Here is a 21,995-nt window from a genome sequence, read left to right as displayed (position 1 = left end):
TCGCCATTAAAACTTGAGACCATTCACAGACTTTCATCGCCATTAAAACTTGAAACCATTCACAGACTTTCCTCGCCATTAAAACTTGAGACCATTCACAGACTTTACTCGCCATTAAAACTTGAGACCATTCACAGACTTTCATCACCATTAAAACTTGAAACCATTCACAGACTTTCATCGCCATTAAAACTTGAGACCATTCACAGACTTTACTCGCCATTAAAACTTGAGACCATTCACAGACTTTACTCGCCATTAAAACTTGAGACCATTCACAGACTTTACTCGCCATTAAAACTTGAGACCATTCACAGACTTTACTCGCCATTAAAACTTGAGACCATTCACAGACTTTACTCGCCATTAAAACTTGAGACCATTCACAGACTTTCATCGCCATTAAAACTTGAGACCATTCACAGACTTTCATCGCCATTAAAACTTGAGACCATTCACAGACTTTCATCGCCATTAAAACTTGAGACCATTCACAGACTTTCATCGCCATTAAAACTTGAGACCATTCACAGACTTTCATCGCCATTAAAACTTGAAACCATTCACAGACTTTACTCGCCATTAAAACTTGAGACCATTCACAGACTTTACTCGCCATTAAAACTTGAGACCATTCACAGACTTTACTCGCCATTAAAACTTGAAACCATTCACAGACTTTCCTCGCCATTAAAACTTGAGACCATTCACAGACTTTACTCGCCATTAAAACTTGAGACCATTCACAGACTTTCATCACCATTAAAACTTGAAACCATTCACAGACTTTCATCGCCATTAAAACTTGAGACCATTCACAGACTTTACTCGCCATTAAAACTTGAGACCATTCACAGACTTTACTCGCCATTAAAACTTGAGACCATTCACAGACTTTCATCGCCATTAAAACTTGAGACCATTCACAGACTTTCATCGCCATTAAAACTTGAGACCATTCACAGACTTTCATCGCCATTAAAACTTGAGACCATTCACAGACTTTCATCGCCATTAAAACTTGAGACCATTCACAGACTTTCATCGCCATTAAAACTTGAAACCATTCACAGACTTTACTCGCCATTAAAACTTGAGACCATTCACAGACTTTACTCGCCATTAAAACTTGAGACCATTCACAGACTTTACTCGCCATTAAAACTTGAAACCATTCACAGACTTTCCTCGCCATTAAAACTTGAGACCATTCACAGACTTTACTCGCCATTAAAACTTGAGACCATTCACAGACTTTCATCACCATTAAAACTTGAAACCATTCACAGACTTTCATCGCCATTAAAACTTGAGACCATTCACAGACTTTACTCGCCATTAAAACTTGAGACCATTCACAGACTTTACTCGCCATTAAAACTTGAGACCATTCACAGACTTTACTCGCCATTAAAACTTGAGACCATTCACAGACTTTCCTCGCCATTAAAACTTGAGACCATTCACAGACTTTACTCGCCATTAAAACTTGAGACCATTCACAGACTTTCATCGCCATTAAAACTTGAGACCATTCACAGACTTTCATCGCCATTAAAACTTGAGACCATTCACAGACTTTCATCGCCATTAAAACTTGAGACCATTCACAGACTTTCATCGCCATTAAAACTTGAAACCATTCACAGACTTTACTCGCCATTAAAACTTGAGACCATTCACAGACTTTACTCGCCATTAAAACTTGAGACCATTCACAGACTTTACTCGCCATTAAAACTTGAGACCATTCACAGACTTTACTCGCCATTAAAACTTGAGACCATTCACAGACTTTACTCGCCATAAAAACTTGAGACCATTCACAGACTTTACTCGCCATTAAAACTTGAGACCATTCACAGACTTTACTCGCCATTAAAACTTGAAACCATTCACAGACTTTACTCGCCATTAAAACTTGAGACCATTCACAGACTTTCATCGCCATTAAAACTTGAGACCATTCACAGACTTTACTCGCCATTAAAACTTGAAACCATTCACAGACTTTCATCGCCATTAAAACTTGAGACCATTCACAGACTTTACTCGCCATTAAAACTTGAGACCATTCACAGACTTTACTCGCCATTAAAACTTGAGACCATTCACAGACTTTCATCGCCATTAAAACTTGAGACCATTCACAGACTTTACTCGCCATTAAAACTTGAAACCATTCACAGACTTTACTCGCCATTAAAACTTGAGACCATTCACAGACTTTACTCGCCATTAAAACTTGAGACCATTCACAGACTTTACTCGCCATTAAAACTTGAGACCATTCACAGACTTTACTCGCCATTAAAACTTGAGACCATTCACAGACTTTACTCGCCATTAAAACTTGAGACCATTCACAGACTTTACTCGCCATTAAAACTTGAGACCATTCACAGACTTTACTCGCCATTAAAACTTGAAACCATTCACAGACTTTACTCGCCATTAAAACTTGAGACCATTCACAGACTTTCATCGCCATTAAAACTTGAGACCATTCACAGACTTTACTCGCCATTAAAACTTGAAACCATTCACAGACTTTCATCGCCATTAAAACTTGAGACCATTCACAGACTTTACTCGCCATTAAAACTTGAGACCATTCACAGACTTTACTCGCCATTAAAACTTGAGACCATTCACAGACTTTCATCGCCATTAAAACTTGAGACCATTCACAGACTTTACTCGCCATTAAAACTTGAAACCATTCACAGACTTTCCTCGCCATTAAAACTTGAGACCATTCACAGACTTTACTCGCCATTAAAACTTGAAACCATTCACAGACTTTACTCGCCATTAAAACTTGAGACCATTCACAGACTTTACTCGCCATTAAAACTTGAGACCATTCACAGACTTTACTCGCCATTAAAACTTGAGACCATTCACAGACTTTACTCGCCATTAAAACTTGAGACCATTCACAGACTTTACTCGCCATTAAAACTTGAAACCATTCACAGACTTTACTCGCCATTAAAACTTGAGACCATTCACAGACTTTACTCGCCATTAAAACTTGAGACCATTCACAGACTTTACTCGCCATTAAAACTTGAGACCATTCACAGACTTTCATCACCATTAAAACTTGAAACCATTCACAGACTTTACTCGCCATTAAAACTTGAGACCATTCACAGACTTTACTCGCCATTAAAACTTGAGACCATTCACAGACTTTACTCGCCATTAAAACTTGAAACCATTCACAGACTTTACTCGCCATTAAAACTTGAAACCATTCACAGACTTTACTCGCCATTAAAACTTGAGACCATTCACAGACTTTCATCGCCATTAAAACTTGAGACCATTCACAGACTTTACTCGCCATTAAAACTTGAGACCATTCACAGACTTTACTCGCCATTAAAACTTGAGACCATTCACAGACTTTCATCGCCATTAAAACTTGAGACCATTCACAGACTTTCATCGCCATTAAAACTTGAGACCATTCACAGACTTTACTCGCCATTAAAACTTGAGACCATTCACAGACTTTACTCGCCATTAAAACTTGAGACCATTCACAGACTTTCATCGCCATTAAAACTTGAGACCATTCACAGACTTTCATCGCCATTAAAACTTGAGACCATTCACAGACTTTACTCGCCATTAAAACTTGAGACCATTCACAGACTTTACTCGCCATTAAAACTTGAGACCATTCACAGACTTTACTCGCCATTAAAACTTGAGACCATTCACAGACTTTACTCGCCATTAAAACTTGAAACCATTCACAGACTTTACTCGCCATTAAAACTTGAAACCATTCACAGACTTTCATCGCCATTAAAACTTGAGACCATTCACAGACTTTACTCGCCATTAAAACTTGAGACCATTCACAGACTTTACTCGCCATTAAAACTTGAGACCATTCACAGACTTTACTCGCCATTAAAACTTGAGACCATTCACAGACTTTACTCGCCATTAAAACTTGAGACCATTCACAGACTTTACTCGCCATTAAAACTTGAGACCATTCACAGACTTTACTCGCCATTAAAACTTGAGACCATTCACAGACTTTACTCGCCATTAAAACTTGAGACCATTCACAGACTTTACTCGCCATTAAAACTTGAGACCATTCACAGACTTTACTCGCCATTAAAACTTGAGACCATTCACAGACTTTACTCGCCATTAAAACTTGAGACCATTCACAGACTTTACTCGCCATTAAAACTTGAAACCATTCACAGACTTTCATCACCATTAAAACTTGAAACCATTCACAGACTTTACTCGCCATTAAAACTTGAGACCATTCACAGACTTTCATCGCCATTAAAACTTGAAACCATTCACAGACTTTACTCGCCATTAAAACTTGAGACCATTCACAGACTTTACTCGCCATTAAAACTTGAGACCATTCACAGACTTCATCGCCATTAAAACTTGAAACCATTCACAGACTTTACTCGCCATTAAAACTTGAGACCATTCACAGACTTTACTCGCCATTAAAACTTGAGACCATTCACAGACTTTACTCGCCATTAAAACTTGAAACCATTCACAGACTTTCATCACCATTAAAACTTGAAACCATTCACAGACTTTACTCGCCATTAAAACTTGAGACCATTCACAGACTTTCATCGCCATTAAAACTTGAAACCATTCACAGACTTTACTCGCCATTAAAACTTGAGACCATTCACAGACTTTACTCGCCATTAAAACTTGAGACCATTCACAGACTTCATCGCCATTAAAACTTGAGACCATTCACAGACTTTCATCGCCATTAAAACTTGAAACCATTCACAGACTTTACTCGCCATTAAAACTTGAAACCATTCACAGACTTTACTCGCCATTAAAACTTGAGACCATTCACAGACTTTACTCGCCATTAAAACTTGAGACCATTCACAGACTTTACTCGCCATTAAAACTTGAGACCATTCACAGACTTTACTCGCCATTAAAACTTGAAACCATTCACAGACTTTACTCGCCATTAAAACTTGAGACCATTCACAGACTTTACTCGCCATTAAAACTTGAGACCATTCACAGACTTTACTCGCCATTAAAACTTGAGACCATTCACAGACTTTCATCGCCATTAAAACTTGAATCCATTCACAGACTTTACTCGCCATTAAAACTTGAGACCATTCACAGACTTTACTCGCCATTAAAACTTGAGACCATTCACAGACTTCATCGCCATTAAAACTTGAGACCATTCACAGACTTTACTCGCCATTAAAACTTGAGACCATTCACAGACTTTCATCGCCATTAAAACTTGAGACCATTCACAGACTTTACTCGCCATTAAAACTTGAGACCATTCACAGACTTTACTCGCCATTAAAACTTGAAACCATTCACAGACTTTACTCGCCATTAAAACTTGAGACCATTCACAGACTTTACTCGCCATTAAAACTTGAGACCATTCACAGACTTTCATCGCCATTAAAACTTGAGACCATTCACAGACTTTCATCGCCATTAAAACTTGAGACCATTCACAGACTTTACTCGCCATTAAAACTTGAGACCATTCACAGACTTTACTCGCCATTAAAACTTGAGACCATTCACAGACTTTACTCGCCATTAAAACTTGAAACCATTCACAGACTTTACTCGCCATTAAAACTTGAAACCATTCACAGACTTTACTCGCCATTAAAACTTGAGACCATTCACAGACTTTCCTCACCATTAAAACTTGAGACCATTCACAGACTTTCCTCACCATTAAAACTTGAGACCATTCACAGACTTTCCTCGCCATTAAAACTTGAAACCATTCACAGACTTTACTCGCCATTAAAACTTGAGACCATTCACAGACTTTACTCGCCATTAAAACTTGAAACCATTCACAGACTTTACTCGCCATTAAAACTTGAGACCATTCACAGACTTTACTCGCCATTAAAACTTGAAACCATTCACAGACTTTACTCGCCATTAAAACTTGAGACCATTCACAGACTTTCATCGCCATTAAAACTTGAGACCATTCACAGACTTTACTCGCCATTAAAACTTGAGACCATTCACAGACTTTACTCGCCATTAAAACTTGAGACCATTCACAGACTTTACTCGCCATTAAAACTTGAGACCATTCACAGACTTTCATCGCCATTAAAACTTGAGACCATTCACAGACTTTCATCGCCATTAAAACTTGAGACCATTCACAGACTTTACTCGCCATTAAAACTTGAGACCATTCACAGACTTTACTCGCCATTAAAACTTGAGACCATTCACAGACTTCATCGCCATTAAAACTTGAAACCATTCACAGACTTCATCGCCATTAAAACTTGAGACCATTCACAGACTTTCATCGCCATTAAAACTTGAGACCATTCACAGACTTTCATCGCCATTAAAACTTGAGACCATTCACAGACTTTCATCGCCATTAAAACTTGAGACCATTCACAGACTTTACTCGCCATTAAAACTTGAGACCATTCACAGACTTTACTCGCCATTAAAACTTGAGACCATTCACAGACTTTACTCGCCATTAAAACTTGAGACCATTCACAGACTTTACTCGCCATTAAAACTTGAAACCATTTACAGACTTTCATCGCCATTAAAACTTGAGACCATTCACAGACTTTCATCGCCATTAAAACTTGAGACCATTCACAGACTTTACTCGCCATTAAAACTTGAGACCATTCACAGACTTTACTCGCCATTAAAACTTGAAACCATTCACAGACTTTCATCGCCATTAAAACTTGAGACCATTCACAGACTTTCATCGCCATTAAAACTTGAAACCATTCACAGACTTTCATCGCCATTAAAACTTGAGACCATTCACAGACTTTACTCGCCATTAAAACTTGAAACCATTCACAGACTTTACTCGCCATTAAAACTTGAGACCATTCACAGACTTTACTCGCCATTAAAACTTGAGACCATTCACAGACTTTACTCGCCATTAAAACTTGAGACCATTCACAGACTTTACTCGCCATTAAAACTTGAGACCATTCACAGAATTTACTCGCCATTAAAACTTGAGACCATTCACAGACTTTACTCGCCATTAAAACTTGAGACCATTCACAGACTTTACTCGCCATTAAAACTTGAGACCATTCACAGACTTTACTCGCCATTAAAACTTGAGACCATTCACAGACTTCATCGCCATTAAAACTTGAGACCATTCACAGACTTTACTCGCCATTAAAACTTGAGACCATTCACAGACTTTACTCGCCATTAAAACTTGAGACCATTCACAGACTTTACTCGCCATTAAAACTTGAGACCATTCACAGACTTTACTCGCCATTAAAACTTGAGACCATTCACAGACTTTACTCGCCATTAAAACTTGAAACCATTCACAGACTTTACTCGCCATTAAAACTTGAGACCATTCACAGACTTTACTCGCCATTAAAACTTGAGACCATTCACAGACTTTACTCGCCATTAAAACTTGAGACCATTCACAGACTTTACTCGCCATTAAAACTTGAGACCATTCACAGACTTTACTCGCCATTAAAACTTGAGACCATTCACAGACTTTACTCGCCATTAAAACTTGAGACCATTCACAGACTTTACTCGCCATTAAAACTTGAGACCATTCACAGACTTTACTCGCCATTAAAACTTGAGACCATTCACAGACTTTACTCGCCATTAAAACTTGAAACCATTCACAGACTTCATCGCCATTAAAACTTGAAACCATTCACAGACTTTCATCGCCATTAAAACTTGAGACCATTCACAGACTTTACTCGCCATTAAAACTTGAAACCATTCACAGACTTTACTCGCCATTAAAACTTGAGACCATTCACAGACTTTCATCGCCATTAAAACTTGAGACCATTCACAGACTTTACTCGCCATTAAAACTTGAAACCATTCACAGACTTTACTCGCCATTAAAACTTGAGACCATTCACAGACTTTACTCGCCATTAAAACTTGAGACCATTCACAGACTTTACTCGCCATTAAAACTTGAGACCATTCACAGACTTTACTCGCCATTAAAACTTGAGACCATTCACAGACTTTCCTCACCATTAAAACTTGAGACCATTCGCAGACTTTCCTCACCATTAAAACTTGAGACCATTCACAGACTTTCCTCACCATTAAAACTTGAGACCATTCACAGACTTTCCTCGCCATTAAAACTTGAAACCATTCACAGACTTTACTCGCCATTAAAACTTGAGACCATTCACAGACTTTACTCGCCATTAAAACTTGAGACCATTCACAGACTTTACTCGCCATTAAAACTTGAGACCATTCACAGACTTTACTCGCCATTAAAACTTGAGACCATTCACAGACTTTCATCGCCATTAAAACTTGAGACCATTCACAGACTTTCATCGCCATTAAAACTTGAAACCATTCACAGACTTTACTCGCCATTAAAACTTGAGACCATTCACAGACTTTACTCGCCATTAAAACTTGAAACCATTCACAGACTTTACTCGCCATTAAAACTTGAGACCATTCACAGACTTTACTCGCCATTAAAACTTGAGACCATTCACAGACTTTACTCGCCATTAAAACTTGAGACCATTCACAGACTTTACTCGCCATTAAAACTTGAGACCATTCACAGACTTTACTCGCCATTAAAACTTGAGACCATTCACAGACTTTCATCGCCATTAAAACTTGAGACCATTCACAGACTTTACTCGCCATTAAAACTTGAGACCATTCACAGACTTTACTCGCCATTAAAACTTGAAACCATTTACAGACTTTACTCGCCATTAAAACTTGAGACCATTCACAGACTTTCATCGCCATTAAAACTTGAAACCATTCACAGACTTTACTCGCCATTAAAACTTGAGACCATTCACAGACTTTACTCGCCATTAAAACTTGAAACCATTCACAGACTTTACTCGCCATTAAAACTTGAGACCATTCACAGACTTTACTCGCCATTAAAACTTGAGACCATTCACAGACTTTACTCGCCATTAAAACTTGAGACCATTCACAGACTTTCATCGCCATTAAAACTTGAGACCATTCACAGACTTTCCTCGCCATTAAAACTTGAGACCATTCACAGACTTTCATCGCCATTAAAACTTGAGACCATTCACAGACTTTACTCGCCATTAAAACTTGAGACCATTCACAGACTTTCATCGCCATTAAAACTTGAGACCATTCACAGACTTTACTCGCCATTAAAACTTGAGACCATTCACAGACTTTACTCGCCATTAAAACTTGAGACCATTCACAGACTTTCATCGCCATTAAAACTTGAAACCATTCACAGACTTTACTCGCCATTAAAACTTGAAACCATTCACAGACTTTACTCGCCATTAAAACTTGAGACCATTCACAGACTTTACTCGCCATTAAAACTTGAAACCATTCACAGACTTTACTCGCCATTAAAACTTGAAACCATTCACAGACTTTACTCGCCATTAAAACTTGAGACCATTCACAGACTTTACTCGCCATTAAAACTTGAAACCATTCACAGACTTTACTTGCCATTAAAACTTGAGACCATTCACAGACTTTCATCGCCATTAAAACTTGAGACCATTCACAGACTTTACTCGCCATTAAAACTTGAGACCATTCACAGACTTTACTCGCCATTAAAACTTGAGACCATTCACAGACTTTACTCGCCATTAAAACTTGAGACCATTCACAGACTTTACTCGCCATTAAAACTTGAAACCATTCACAGACTTTCATCGCCATTAAAACTTGAAACCATTCACAGACTTTACTCGCCATTAAAACTTGAAACCATTCACAGACTTTACTCGCCATTAAAACTTGAAACCATTCACAGACTTTACTCGCCATTAAAACTTGAGACCATTCACAGACTTTACTCGCCATTAAAACTTGAAACCATTCACAGACTTTACTCGCCATTAAAACTTGAGACCATTCACAGACTTTACTCGCCATTAAAACTTGAAACCATTCACAGACTTTACTCGCCATTAAAACTTGAAACCATTCACAGACTTTACTCGCCATTAAAACTTGAGACCATTCACAGACTTTACTCGCCATTAAAACTTGAAACCATTCACAGACTTTACTCGCCATTAAAACTTGAAACCATTCACAGACTTTACTCGCCATTAAAACTTGAAACCATTCACAGACTTTACTCGCCATTAAAACTTGAGACCATTCACAGACTTTACTCGCCATTAAAACTTGAGACCATTCACAGACTTCATCGCCATTAAAACTTGAGACCATTCACAGACTTTACTCGCCATTAAAACTTGAGACCATTCACAGACTTCATCACCATTAAAACTTGAGACCATTCACAGACTTTACTCGCCATTAATACTTGAGACCATTCACAGACTTTCCTTCTTTCCGTGAAATACTTGCAAGCAGCATTGGGACCATTCCGATGTGCCGTCAACTCACATGTGAATCCACAGGTGTCAGACCTCAACATACTGTTGTAACCCTGCCTTGCACCAGTGCTTGAGGTGCGCACTAGCGCACTAGTGAACGTAAACAGGAAGAGACTAGAACGGAGAGAATAACAGTGCATCAGGGATTGTGAAGAGTCTGAATGTTTGGAAACTAAGAAGAAGCCAGCTTTTGATGCTGCCTGAAGGTTGTAGTAGGGACCTGGAGCGAAGCGGGGAAGGCTGTCGTTGGTCCACATTTGGGTTAAGTAGCAAAGGACTGGTATACTTAGTAGTGAGACTCTGAGGAAGCTGAAGGATGAATCATCATGTTATGTGTTTACCCTAGTGAATAAACACAACTATTATTTCCTGTTAAACTGTGTTGATTTGCATGCCTATTCGTTGAGTGCCTAACCTAGAGTTACAACAATACATAGGTGTCAGACCTCAACATACATAGGTGTCAGACCTCAACATCCACAGGTGTCAGACCTCAACATCCACAGATGTCAGACCTCAACATACACAGGTGTCAGACCTCAACATACACTGATGTCAGACCTCAACATACATAGGTGTCAGACCTCAACATCCACAGGTGTCAGACCTCAACATACACAGGTGTCAGACCTCAACATACACAGGTGTCAGACCTCAACATACACAGGTGTCAGACCTCAACATACACATGTGTCAGACCTCAACATCCACAGGTGTCAGACCTCAACTTACATAGGTGTCAGACCTCAACATCCACATGTGTCAGACCTCAACATCCATAGGTGTCAGACCTCAACATCCATAGGTGTCAGACCTCAACAAACACAGGTGTCAGACCTCAACATCCATAGGTGTCAGACCTCAACATCCATAGGTGTCAGACCTCAACATACACAGGTGTCAGACCTCAACATCCATAGGTGTCAGACCTCAACATCCATAGGTGTCAGACCTCAACATCCATAGGTGTCAGACCTCAACATACACAGGTGTCAGACCTCAACATACACATGTGTCAGACCTCAACATCCATAGGTGTCAGACCTCAACATCCATAGGTGTCAGACCTCAACATCCACATGTGTCAGACCTCAACATACACATGTGTCAGACCTCAACATCCATATGTGTCAGACCTCAACATACACATGTGTCAGACCTCAACATCCACAAGTGTCAGACCTCAACATCCACAGGTGTCAGACCTCAACATACACATGTGTCAGACCTCAACATACACATGTGTCAGACCTAAACATACATAGGTGTCAGACCTCAACATACACATGTGTCAGACCTCAACATACACAGGTGTCAGACCTCAACATACACAGGTGTCAGACCTCAACATCCACAGGTGTCAGACCTCAACATACACAGGTGTCAGACCTCAACATCCACATGTGTCAGACCTCAACATCCACATGTGTCAGACCTCAACATACACAGGTGTTAGACCTCAACATCCACATGTGTCAGACCTCAACATCCACATGTTTCAGACCTCAACATCCACATGTGTCAGACCTCAACATCCACATGTGTTAGACCTCAACATCCACATGTGTCAGACCTCAACATCCACATGTGTCAGACCTTAACATCCACATGTGTCAGACCTCAACATCCACATGTGTCAGACCTCAACATCCACATGTGTCAGACCTCAACATCCACATGTGTTAGACCTCAACATCCACATGTGTCAGACCTCAACATCCACATGTGTCAGACCTTAACATCCACATGTGTCAGACCTCAACATCCACATGTGTCAGACCTCAACATCCACATGTGTCAGACCTCAACATCCACATGTGTCAGACCTCAACATCCACATGTGTCAGACCTCAACATCCACATGTGTCAGACCTCAACATCCACATGTGTCAGACCTCAACATCCACATGTGTCAGACCTCAACATCCACAGGTGACAGACCTCAACATACACATGTGTCAGACCTCAACATCCACATGTGTCAGACCTAAACATCCACATGTGTCAGACCTCAACATCCATAGGTGTCAGACCTCAACATCCATAGGTGTCAGACCTAAACATACATATGTGTCAGACCTAAACATCCACATGTGTTAGACCTCAACATACACATGTATCAGACCTCAACATACACAGATGTCAGACCTCAACATCCACAGGTGTCAGACCTCAACATCCACATGTGTCAGACCTCAACATCCACATGTGTCAGACCTCAACATACACAGATGTCAGACCTCAACATCCACAGGTGTCAGACCTAAACATACACATATGTCAGACCTAAACATACACAGGTGTCAGACCTAAACATACACAGGTGTCAGACCTAAACATACACATGTGTCAGACCTAAACATCCACAGGTGTCAGACCTAAACATACACAGGTGTCAGACCTAAACATCCACAGGTGTCAGACCTAAACATCCACAGGTGTCAGACCTCAACATACATTCGATGGCCTGTTTTGCGGGCTAATTTCCGCACAGCGTTTATCCATCTGTTGACATCTTCTTTTGATATCCTCTGTTAACATCCTCTGTTGACTAGTCCAACTAGTTTCTCTTAACATGAAGATCATCTTACGATGAATATGATGTACTTACACTACACACGTCCCTCATTTGTCACTCACACTTCAGTGTCGGCTCGTGCCCCCCTCCTTACTTTAGTTCACTTAATCACTTAACCAGACATTTAAAAAAAAAAATAGCCCATGGATAATGAGCTGTAGACGCCAAGAGAATGCATCTGTACAACTAACTAAGAATGTAAGAGAACGCTTGGATTCGGGGTTCCATATGTGGGTCAGTGTTATACATAGAGTTAAAGTTAGGATTTACATGGGGGATGGGGTTAGGGTTTGGAAATAAAATCGCCCCCCCCCCCCTCAGGCTCTTAGTTCTTGATCCGCTAGTGTGTGTGTATGTATATATAGTACATATGACAGACGTAAAGTAGTTCCTACAGAGATGAACCAAGACTGATTAGAAAGAGAAACAGCTGCTATGGTCTAGCATAGAGATCACCTCCTCTTCACGTTTTACTTTGAATCTTTAGCATGGAGTCTGAATTTATGGGCGGGTTTATTTCCAGCTTAGAAACGAACAATTATCGTGGCGAGCTTTTCCCAACAGCCGCCTGTGAAATGAATGACTCTGGCTTTAAGCCAGTGACGGGGAAAAAAAATTAAAAGATCAATTCATGGCCACCACAATGCCAAGATGTGGAAGGGAAATAATTCAGGAATCCTTGAGTATGAGTTGTTGCACCTGGGTTAGTGCTAGTTTCAAGTCTATGTGCTGACGTGTGAGGCCTTGTCAGTTGACACACTCACCGTGACTTGTGAGGCCTGGAAAATGAAACTTCTACGGTACATCCATCACAGCATCACACATCGTGATGTCTGGCTACTTCCCAGTTATCTTCCCATTACACCATGGCGTTCAAATACATATTTTATGTCACAAGGGAACACACACACACAGATAGATGTTGAGTCAAACACACGCACATAAATAGATGTTGAGTCAAACACACGCACATAAATAGATGTTGAATAGAACTTGAGTCTAACTTGTACTTGTAGAACGGCCTACACGTTTTCTTAGTACTATATGACATTCTATTCGTAGGTAATAGTGAACTGAATATAGATCTCTCTACTTTCAAGATTCTACTTAGCTCAGTATTGTAATGGCGATGTCGAGACGGTTCAAACATTTTGTTGATCAACAGATTATTATTATTCACGTAAATATGGAAGACGAGCCTGAATCTACTTTCCATTGGCTGGTCACACTAATGCCACAAGACAAGTATGGACGACTGACGCTAGTTTACGCTAGGAAAGAGCATGACGCTACTCGATCACAAAATGTGATGATGGCCTGATGATGGTCTAACATTTCTCATTCTTTGTATTTCTTGTAATGGTTAATTATTGCATGGAGTCCTTACCAGTGAGCTTTGTACAATCCAGGTCTTCTATTAACAGTCCAGCTAACGGTGCTCCAAATGTTTCTGGACGTCTAGTTATTGAGTCAACTCTCTACTGAATACAAAGAAACATTAGAGTCGAATGCGGGAATTCCCGCTGAATCCGCGCTCGAAATAAAAAGAAGAAAGTTAAATTTAATTTGAAGATAATTATATTTTGAAACATTATAACTGTCAAACCAGAGTTTTCGTTGTGAGGCCTATTAGTTAGTTACTTTTTCACATAAACTGTATACTTTCTTGGAAAATCACTAGAGCCGTTTCTAAAATACCCGCCCACTCATTTGATTCATGAGTTGACAATCTAATATGAAGGGGGGAAAAAAGCTGCAACTTTGCAACAAACCCAACCTCCCCTTGCGGCCGGCTTTTTAACACGTAACACGAGTGAACAATTGGTCATTGTTAGAGACCTTTCAGTACTAATGATCCAACCATCTAATGAAACAAAGAAACAAATTGGCTGCTTTGGAGACTTCATGTCTCGACTCTCCCTACACTCAATACATGCACGAACTAACTGCCAATGTTGGTTTTTCCCCTTGTCTTGTGAGACTGTTTCTATGTTTACCTTAGCAACACAACATTAAGGTGAAGTAAAAAAAAAAAACTAAAAAAATAAAAAACAACAACATTGAGATAACTCGAGAAGCTTCAAGAACAGAAACTAAAATAGTTGTGTCCCCTGAGATGTTTGGCGTTCTCGAAAAAAGCAACAAATCTCATAAAAAAACAAAAAAAAACTTCACCTAATTCATGTTTCTTTCTTTTCGTGTGATGTAACACTGAACTCTAATCGCTCCGCTAAACAGGTCGGAATGTGTGCCACTTAACCAGAGAATGAGTGACTCTTCATTCAGCTCCACTCTAACAGAAAGTTAACTTTTTTTTATTTCCAGTGCTACAGTCATCGAGCGGTCAGATGTGTGGTATAAAGATGAAGGTAGCCTCCACAAGGTCATTTGTGAGGAGAGTAAGTAGACTTCACTTCCTTTCTTCTCACTGACCTCTCACTGGGCTCTAACAGGTTGAGAGTTGACCATGAAATGTACTGGACAGTTAACACAAGCGGACAAACAACACAAACATTAGTGGACAAACATCACCAACACAAGCGGACAAGCTACACAAACACGAGGACAAACAACGCAAACACAAGAGGACAAACAACGCAAACACAAGAGGACAAGCAAAAAAAAAACACAAGAGGACAAACAACACAAACACATCGGCCAAGCTACACAAACACGAGGACAAACAACGCAAACACATTATATCTAAACAAGCAAAATGTAAAAAAAAAATTAAACAAAACTTATATTAGGGAAAGAAATGCATATTTACAGTCATATATTTCAATACTGTAAGATTTATATCCATTTTTATGTAAACACAATTCCCACTCATATATTACTTAATTGGTTAATTATTTTGATTGATTTATGTTATTGTAGGGACAATGAATAATTGTGCAAAGTTTCAACTTGATCTGAGTGAGTACATTGGGAGAAATAACGTGCACTGTATTTGAAACAGACTCACAGAATGAGTTGATCATATCAGCTTTGCAATAACAAGAGCGTGGGCGTAAGCCTTCTGTCAATGCGTTACATAAGCACTAGTTAGTAGTACCAACGTAAGCTTTCTGTCAATGAGTCACATAAGCACTAGTTAGTAGTACCAACGTAAGCTTTCTGTCAATGCGTTACATAAGCACTAGTTAGTAGTACCAACGTAAGCTTTCTGTCAATGAGTTACATAAGCACTAGTTAGTAGTACCAACGTAAGCTTTCTGTCAATGAGTTACATAAGCACTAGTTAGTAGTACCAACGTAAGCTTTCTGTCAATGAGTTACATAAGCACTAGTTAGTAGTACCAACGTAAGCTTTCTGTCAATGAGTTACATAAGCACTAGTTAGTAGTACCAACGTAAGCTTTCTGTCAATGAGTTACATAAGCACTAGTTAGTAGTACCAACGTAAGCTTTCTGTCAATGAGTTACATAAGCACTAGTTAGTAGTACCAACGTAAGCTTTCTGTCAATGAGTTACATAATTACTAGTTAGTGTTACCACCGTAAGTTTTCTGTCAATGAGTTACATAATTAGTTTTCAGTCAATGAGTTACATAATTAGTTTTCAGTCAATGAGTTACATAATTAGTTTTCTGTCATTGAGTTACATAATTACTAGTTAGTGTTACCACCGTAAGCTTTCTGTCAATGAGTTACATAATTACTAGTTAGTATTACCAACGTAAGCTTTCTGTCAATGAGTTACATAATTAGTTTTCTGCCAATAAGTTACATAATTAGTTTTCTGTCAATGAGTTACATAATTACTAGTTAGTGTTACCAACGTAAGCTTTCTGTCAATGAGTTACATAAGCACTAGTTAGTAGTACCAACGTAAGCCTTCTGTCAATGCGTTACATAAGCACTAGTTAGTAGTACCAACGTAAGCTTTCTGTCAATGAGTTACATAAGCACTAGTTAGTAGTACCAACGTAAGCTTTCTGTCAATGAGTTACATAAGCACTAGTTAGTAGTACCAACGTAAGCTTTCTGTCAATGAGTTACATAATTGTTAGTTAGTATTACCAACGTAAGCTTTCTGTCAATGAGTTACATAATTGTTAGTTAGTGTTACCACCATAAGCTTTCTGTCAATGAGTTACATAATTGGTTTTCTGTCAATGAGTTACATAAGCATTAGTTAGTAGTGTTCACAGGAGTGGGCTATGAGCTGTGGATGCCATTTTAGACCTTATGTACCAGAGTAAGTTGTGATGTTTCCGGAGCATAATTTATAACGGAAATTGACTCGGCCACTGAATCTAGGGTCTTGATTTCAAACCTGGGACCCTTCAATTGAGAATGTTTGAGTTCAGCTAGATGTTCGGCTAGCACTACTAGCAGATGTGTGACATGAAAGGGTCAATTATTGGTTTTAGTCATCACCTCTTGTAACATTAGAAATAGAAATGGACCTATCGTCGGCCTGATGGACTATGTAACGGACATGTAACCTCATCATTCTGAATTACATATAGAGCAACATGCATATACCTGACATACACTTGAGACTCATAGATGTGCCTTTGCCGAAGACAGGCGCAGGCAACTTGAGTAGACACCAACGACTACTTTGTCTGTAATGTTGTGGCAAGGTTGCTACTGGGTTTGCGTGGTCACGTGAATTACTGTCATCATTTTTATGGTTCTATGTTGCCGCGTATGCCTTTACTTGATTAGAAACAAGTGTTATGACTTAGTGAAACAATTTAAAACAGGTTGTTGTTTTCTGTATATATATTTCAAAACAGTGGTAATGAGTAAAGTGATCATGCGGCCAGGGGGAGATTCCTACAGTGCACCTGCCTGTAGAGAGTACGTCGCCACTCAACTCCTTCTAATCCAATTACCCTCCAACACCCACGCCTCTGTTACACCTGTGTGTAGCATCAAAACGTTCTCTAATCAACTCAATTTGGTTTCCTAATCAATTTCTTTTTTTTTTCACCTTTCTGACACCGCTGATAAAATGTAGACATTCTTGTCAAAATGTCTTGAGCATCTCTTCTACAGTAACTCCTACACATTTTAATCTGACTCAATGTAGATATTGAACAATGAAATATGTGGACTATTGACAAAACAAACCATCAAACGTTGGTCACAGCAAACCAAGACCTAACAGGGTGAAGGTAGAACTCAAGACATAACAGGGTGAAGGTAGAACTGAAGACCTAACAGGGTGAAGGTAGAACTCAAGACATAACAGGGTGAAGGCAGAACTCAAGACATAACAGGGTGAAGGCAGAACTCAAGACATAACAGGGTGAAGGCAGAACTCAAGACATAACATGGTGAAGGCAGAACTTAAGACATAACAGGGTGAAGGCAGAACTCAAGACATAACAGGGTGAAGGCAGAACTCAAGACATAACAGGGTGAAGGCAGAACTCAAGACATAACAGGGTGAAGGCAGAACTCAAGACATAACAGGGTGAAGGCAGAACTCAAGACATAACAGGGTGAAGGCAGAACTCAAGATATAACAGGGTGAAGGTAGAACTCAAGACATAACAGGGTGAAGGTAGAACTCAAGACCTAACAGGGTGAAGGCAGAACTCAAGACATAACAGGGTGAAGGCAGAACTCAAGACATAACAGGGTGAAGGCAGAACTCAAGACATAACAGGGTGAAGGCAGAACAACACTTGAAATATACAGGATAGAATGTATGATTCAAAAAGCAAATACTCGCTTGACTGTTGGCTTTAGATTGCTTCTAGTCAGAACAGAGTGTTAGTTTGACTCTTCTATCGTATTAAGTGTTTCTCAAGTGTTTTGTAGAAAAGAAAATGTCCTACTTTGATCTCTGAAAACCATGTCTTGATTTGATCTGTTTTTACATTTATTTAATAGAACTTTTTGTGTGTGCAGCGCGTCCTCCATGCCGCGATCACGTGTTTAGTGCGCACTGATCTAATCTCATTAGTGGTAACGTAGGGGAGGGGGCATCTGGGAGAAGGTTTCTGTGCTGCTCAGCAAACACACAGCTCTGCTCAAGTCACCACTTGATAATGTATTGTCTACATTGGGAGTTGAACTCGAGCGAGACACGAGCCACCTCAGTTATGTAGTTATACCACTCAGCCACACACTTCACGTTAGTGTTCGCTGATGTAGTGAATGTGATCAAGACTTCGACCTGAACAGAATGTGTGGAAGAGACTTCCCAACTCATACGTTGTAAGACAATATACCAACATGAATCTATAAACATGTACTTACAAAACTAAAAGCTATTTCTTTGTCATCTTTCTTCTGCGAGCGTCTAGACGTATACTTGGGTGGGAGAAATAAGGAGTGGGAAGAGAATAGAAAGAGAGGGAGGTAGAGAATAGAAAGAGATGGAGGTAGAGAATAGAAAGAGAGAGGAAGAGGAGAGAGAGAGGAAGAGGTGAGAGAGAGGAAGAGGAGAGAGAGAGGAAGTGGAACGAATATTTTCTCCCTGATTAAAACTTTAGAGAAATTACAAATGGCCTCAGCAAAGATGGAGAAAATTGAATTCTTTATCAGAGAATTTCTTTTAATGTTGTCTAGAACGGGAAGGCAAGGGCGATAACAAGCCAGCCTAATGATGATTTCTATGTTGAAACTATGGAACTCGATCGTAACCATCCATCAAAGTCAACATGTCACTTCTGTTTAAGGATTCTTTTCTCCTATATATACGCCTGATATAAGGATGGATTGTGTTACTGAAACAGTGCACAAGATGTTGTTATAGGCAGCTTGTGTCTAAAGAAACGGAGTCATATTAGGAGCAAATAAAAAAATGTGATTAATTGTATCAATGCTTTGCTGTAAATATGATCTGGTATTTAAAGGTGTACAACTCTGTAATTTGTTCCTTGAAGTAGACGTTGTTATTTTGTTGCCTTGTGTAATTTTATCCGCAAAACTGCAAATCATACAGTACGTACATCTGGATAGACATTTTTTTCAATAAAGATTACCATGTGTGACCTAAGAATGTGATAGTGCCTGGGGATATGATTTACACTTGAACGATCTGTACTAGCATTGACAGATGCACTATGAACAGCCAAGCTCTGGACATTTGTATTTTTGATTAATGGAATTGACCTATAGTCATTATAGCTTCGGGGATTAGCGGTGGGACAAGATGCATTCTGGGCATTTAAATTGTAATACAAATGTAAAAAGTTCTCCTTTCAGACCTTGTGGTCTATAGGGCAGATAATCTCAAGCTCGTCTATCTGTAATACAAATGTAAAGCTAAAATAACTATTTTAAAAATGTATTAGATTTTTTTTTTCAGAACAGTTTTTAATAACAGAATACTAGATTATTTTTGTAGCTACTATTTAACTATTGAGTGGTAAAGCACTTGACTTTCGAACCGAGGGGTTTCGGGTTCCAGTCTTGGATTTTTAGTTTTATGATTTTTTAGGCACCCAGGAGTCCACCCAAATCTAATGAGTACCTGACATTAGCTGGAAAAGTAAAGCGGTTGGTCGTTGTGCTGGCCACATGACATCCTCGTTAACCGTTGGCCAAAGGAACAGATGACCTTTACATCATCTACCCTATAGATCGCAAGGTCTGAAAGGAGTACTTTCACTTTAGATGCAATCTTGAAGCATGAACTTTAGATAGCCGGCCCCGTGGGATAAAAAGACACAGTCCTGCACTGTCTACACTTAGACCTAGATTCTATACTGTGTTATGAATCAACTCATCATAAGTTGTTTTGTTTTTTTGTTTTTTTTTGGTCAAGTCAACATAAATCCCAAAGCATTGACTGAATGAGTTCTAAGTTTGTGTTATCAGGAAACAAGATCAAACGTTGGTAAAAGTCCTGAGACTTGGGGCAGACGGTTGAGTGTGTGGAATCTACGTCTAATTTTATAGGTGCAGGACGGTGTCTTGTTATTTAAGCAATCGATTGAAGTGCGCATGTCAAAAATAAAAAACGGAAGTCTAAGGTAAGAGTGCGATGCTATTTCAATTCAAAGATTTCTCGCCAGATGTAATTAATGAGTCAAACATGTCTCCTGTGAGGTGATGCTCTGCTTTACGTGTGTCTTGACCAACTGGACACCACTCAGTGATGTAAGTGTTGTAGTCTGTCTTGTCCAATCTGTGTCTGACTTGGCTTTACTAGTTTAACCTGACAGGAGGCAAGGGACAGTAACTCCAGTATGACCAGTTAAGAGAAAGAGTAGAGCAGATCTACCAGCGAAAGGTTAGCTTATAAATCTAGATTAAGACAGCCGGGAAGAACAAAAAAAATCATATTAGTTTTCATAAGTCCAATGATTAGAAGTATATTCTGACGAGTCTTTGATGTCTGCGTTCAGGCAGGCACAGCCTTAATAGGGGGAGGGGCTGCCAAGGATTGTTTTATTTGTGGGCGGAGATGAAGCTCCATTGAACAACATCAGAGTTCTCAGTCATAAGACAAATTACAAATGTCATAGGGACAAAACACATCTACAACTGGCATGTAAGTTATAAACTCAGTCCAACTGCAAATCTTATTTAGACCACTATAAGAAGCGTGAACTATTAGAGCCTAGATGATGAAATCACGTGTCTTCATTTCTCGGCCGTTATGTTTGAAACATTAGTCATTGGTCTTGTAATCTAGCTAGATAAGTGAAACAGGTGATGGATCCCTTGATTCAATATGTCTCCACACCCACTTGTTTCTCTCTCTCTGACCAGAACGTCGAGATCTCCAACGGGGAGATTGGGAAATGCACTACAGTTTGAGAGAAACTCTATTTTGAAGATATTGGGGATTTCGACCCTCAGCTAAACAGTGTGGAGAAGGCTTAACTCCACTTCACTGTGGCCAATGCTAGACACCTCGACCATAGTGATATTATTTTGTGCTGCGAACGAAAGAGCTTGATTCTGTACTGCTAGAAATGTATTGTCATTATCATGGACATTACATACAATATTGCTTA

The 21,995-nt window shown here is 39.4% G+C and overlaps 1 protein-coding gene across 7 annotated transcripts in view; it reads left to right on the top strand.

Moving 5' to 3' along the window:
* Positions 1-21,995, top strand: part of LOC106078023 (spondin-1) — a 216,923-nt gene that overhangs the window by 156,060 nt on the left and 38,868 nt on the right. For all 7 annotated transcript variants that reach the window (XR_008778654.1, XM_056033652.1, XM_056033653.1 and 4 more), the window contains exon 5: positions 15,385-15,458. Coding sequence is in view for 6 of the 7 variants with exons in the window: in XM_056033652.1 (XP_055889627.1) it covers positions 15,385-15,458 (74 nt within the window). In the remaining variant the exon portion in view is untranslated. The remainder of the gene's footprint in view (positions 1-15,384; positions 15,459-21,995) is intronic.

This window comes from Biomphalaria glabrata, chromosome 6, assembly GCF_947242115.1.
Source record: "Biomphalaria glabrata chromosome 6, xgBioGlab47.1, whole genome shotgun sequence".
NCBI classification, from domain to species: Eukaryota; Metazoa; Mollusca; class Gastropoda; family Planorbidae; genus Biomphalaria; species Biomphalaria glabrata.
Note: the sequence above shows the minus strand (reverse complement) of the source record. Positions and strands in the feature narration are given on the sequence as shown.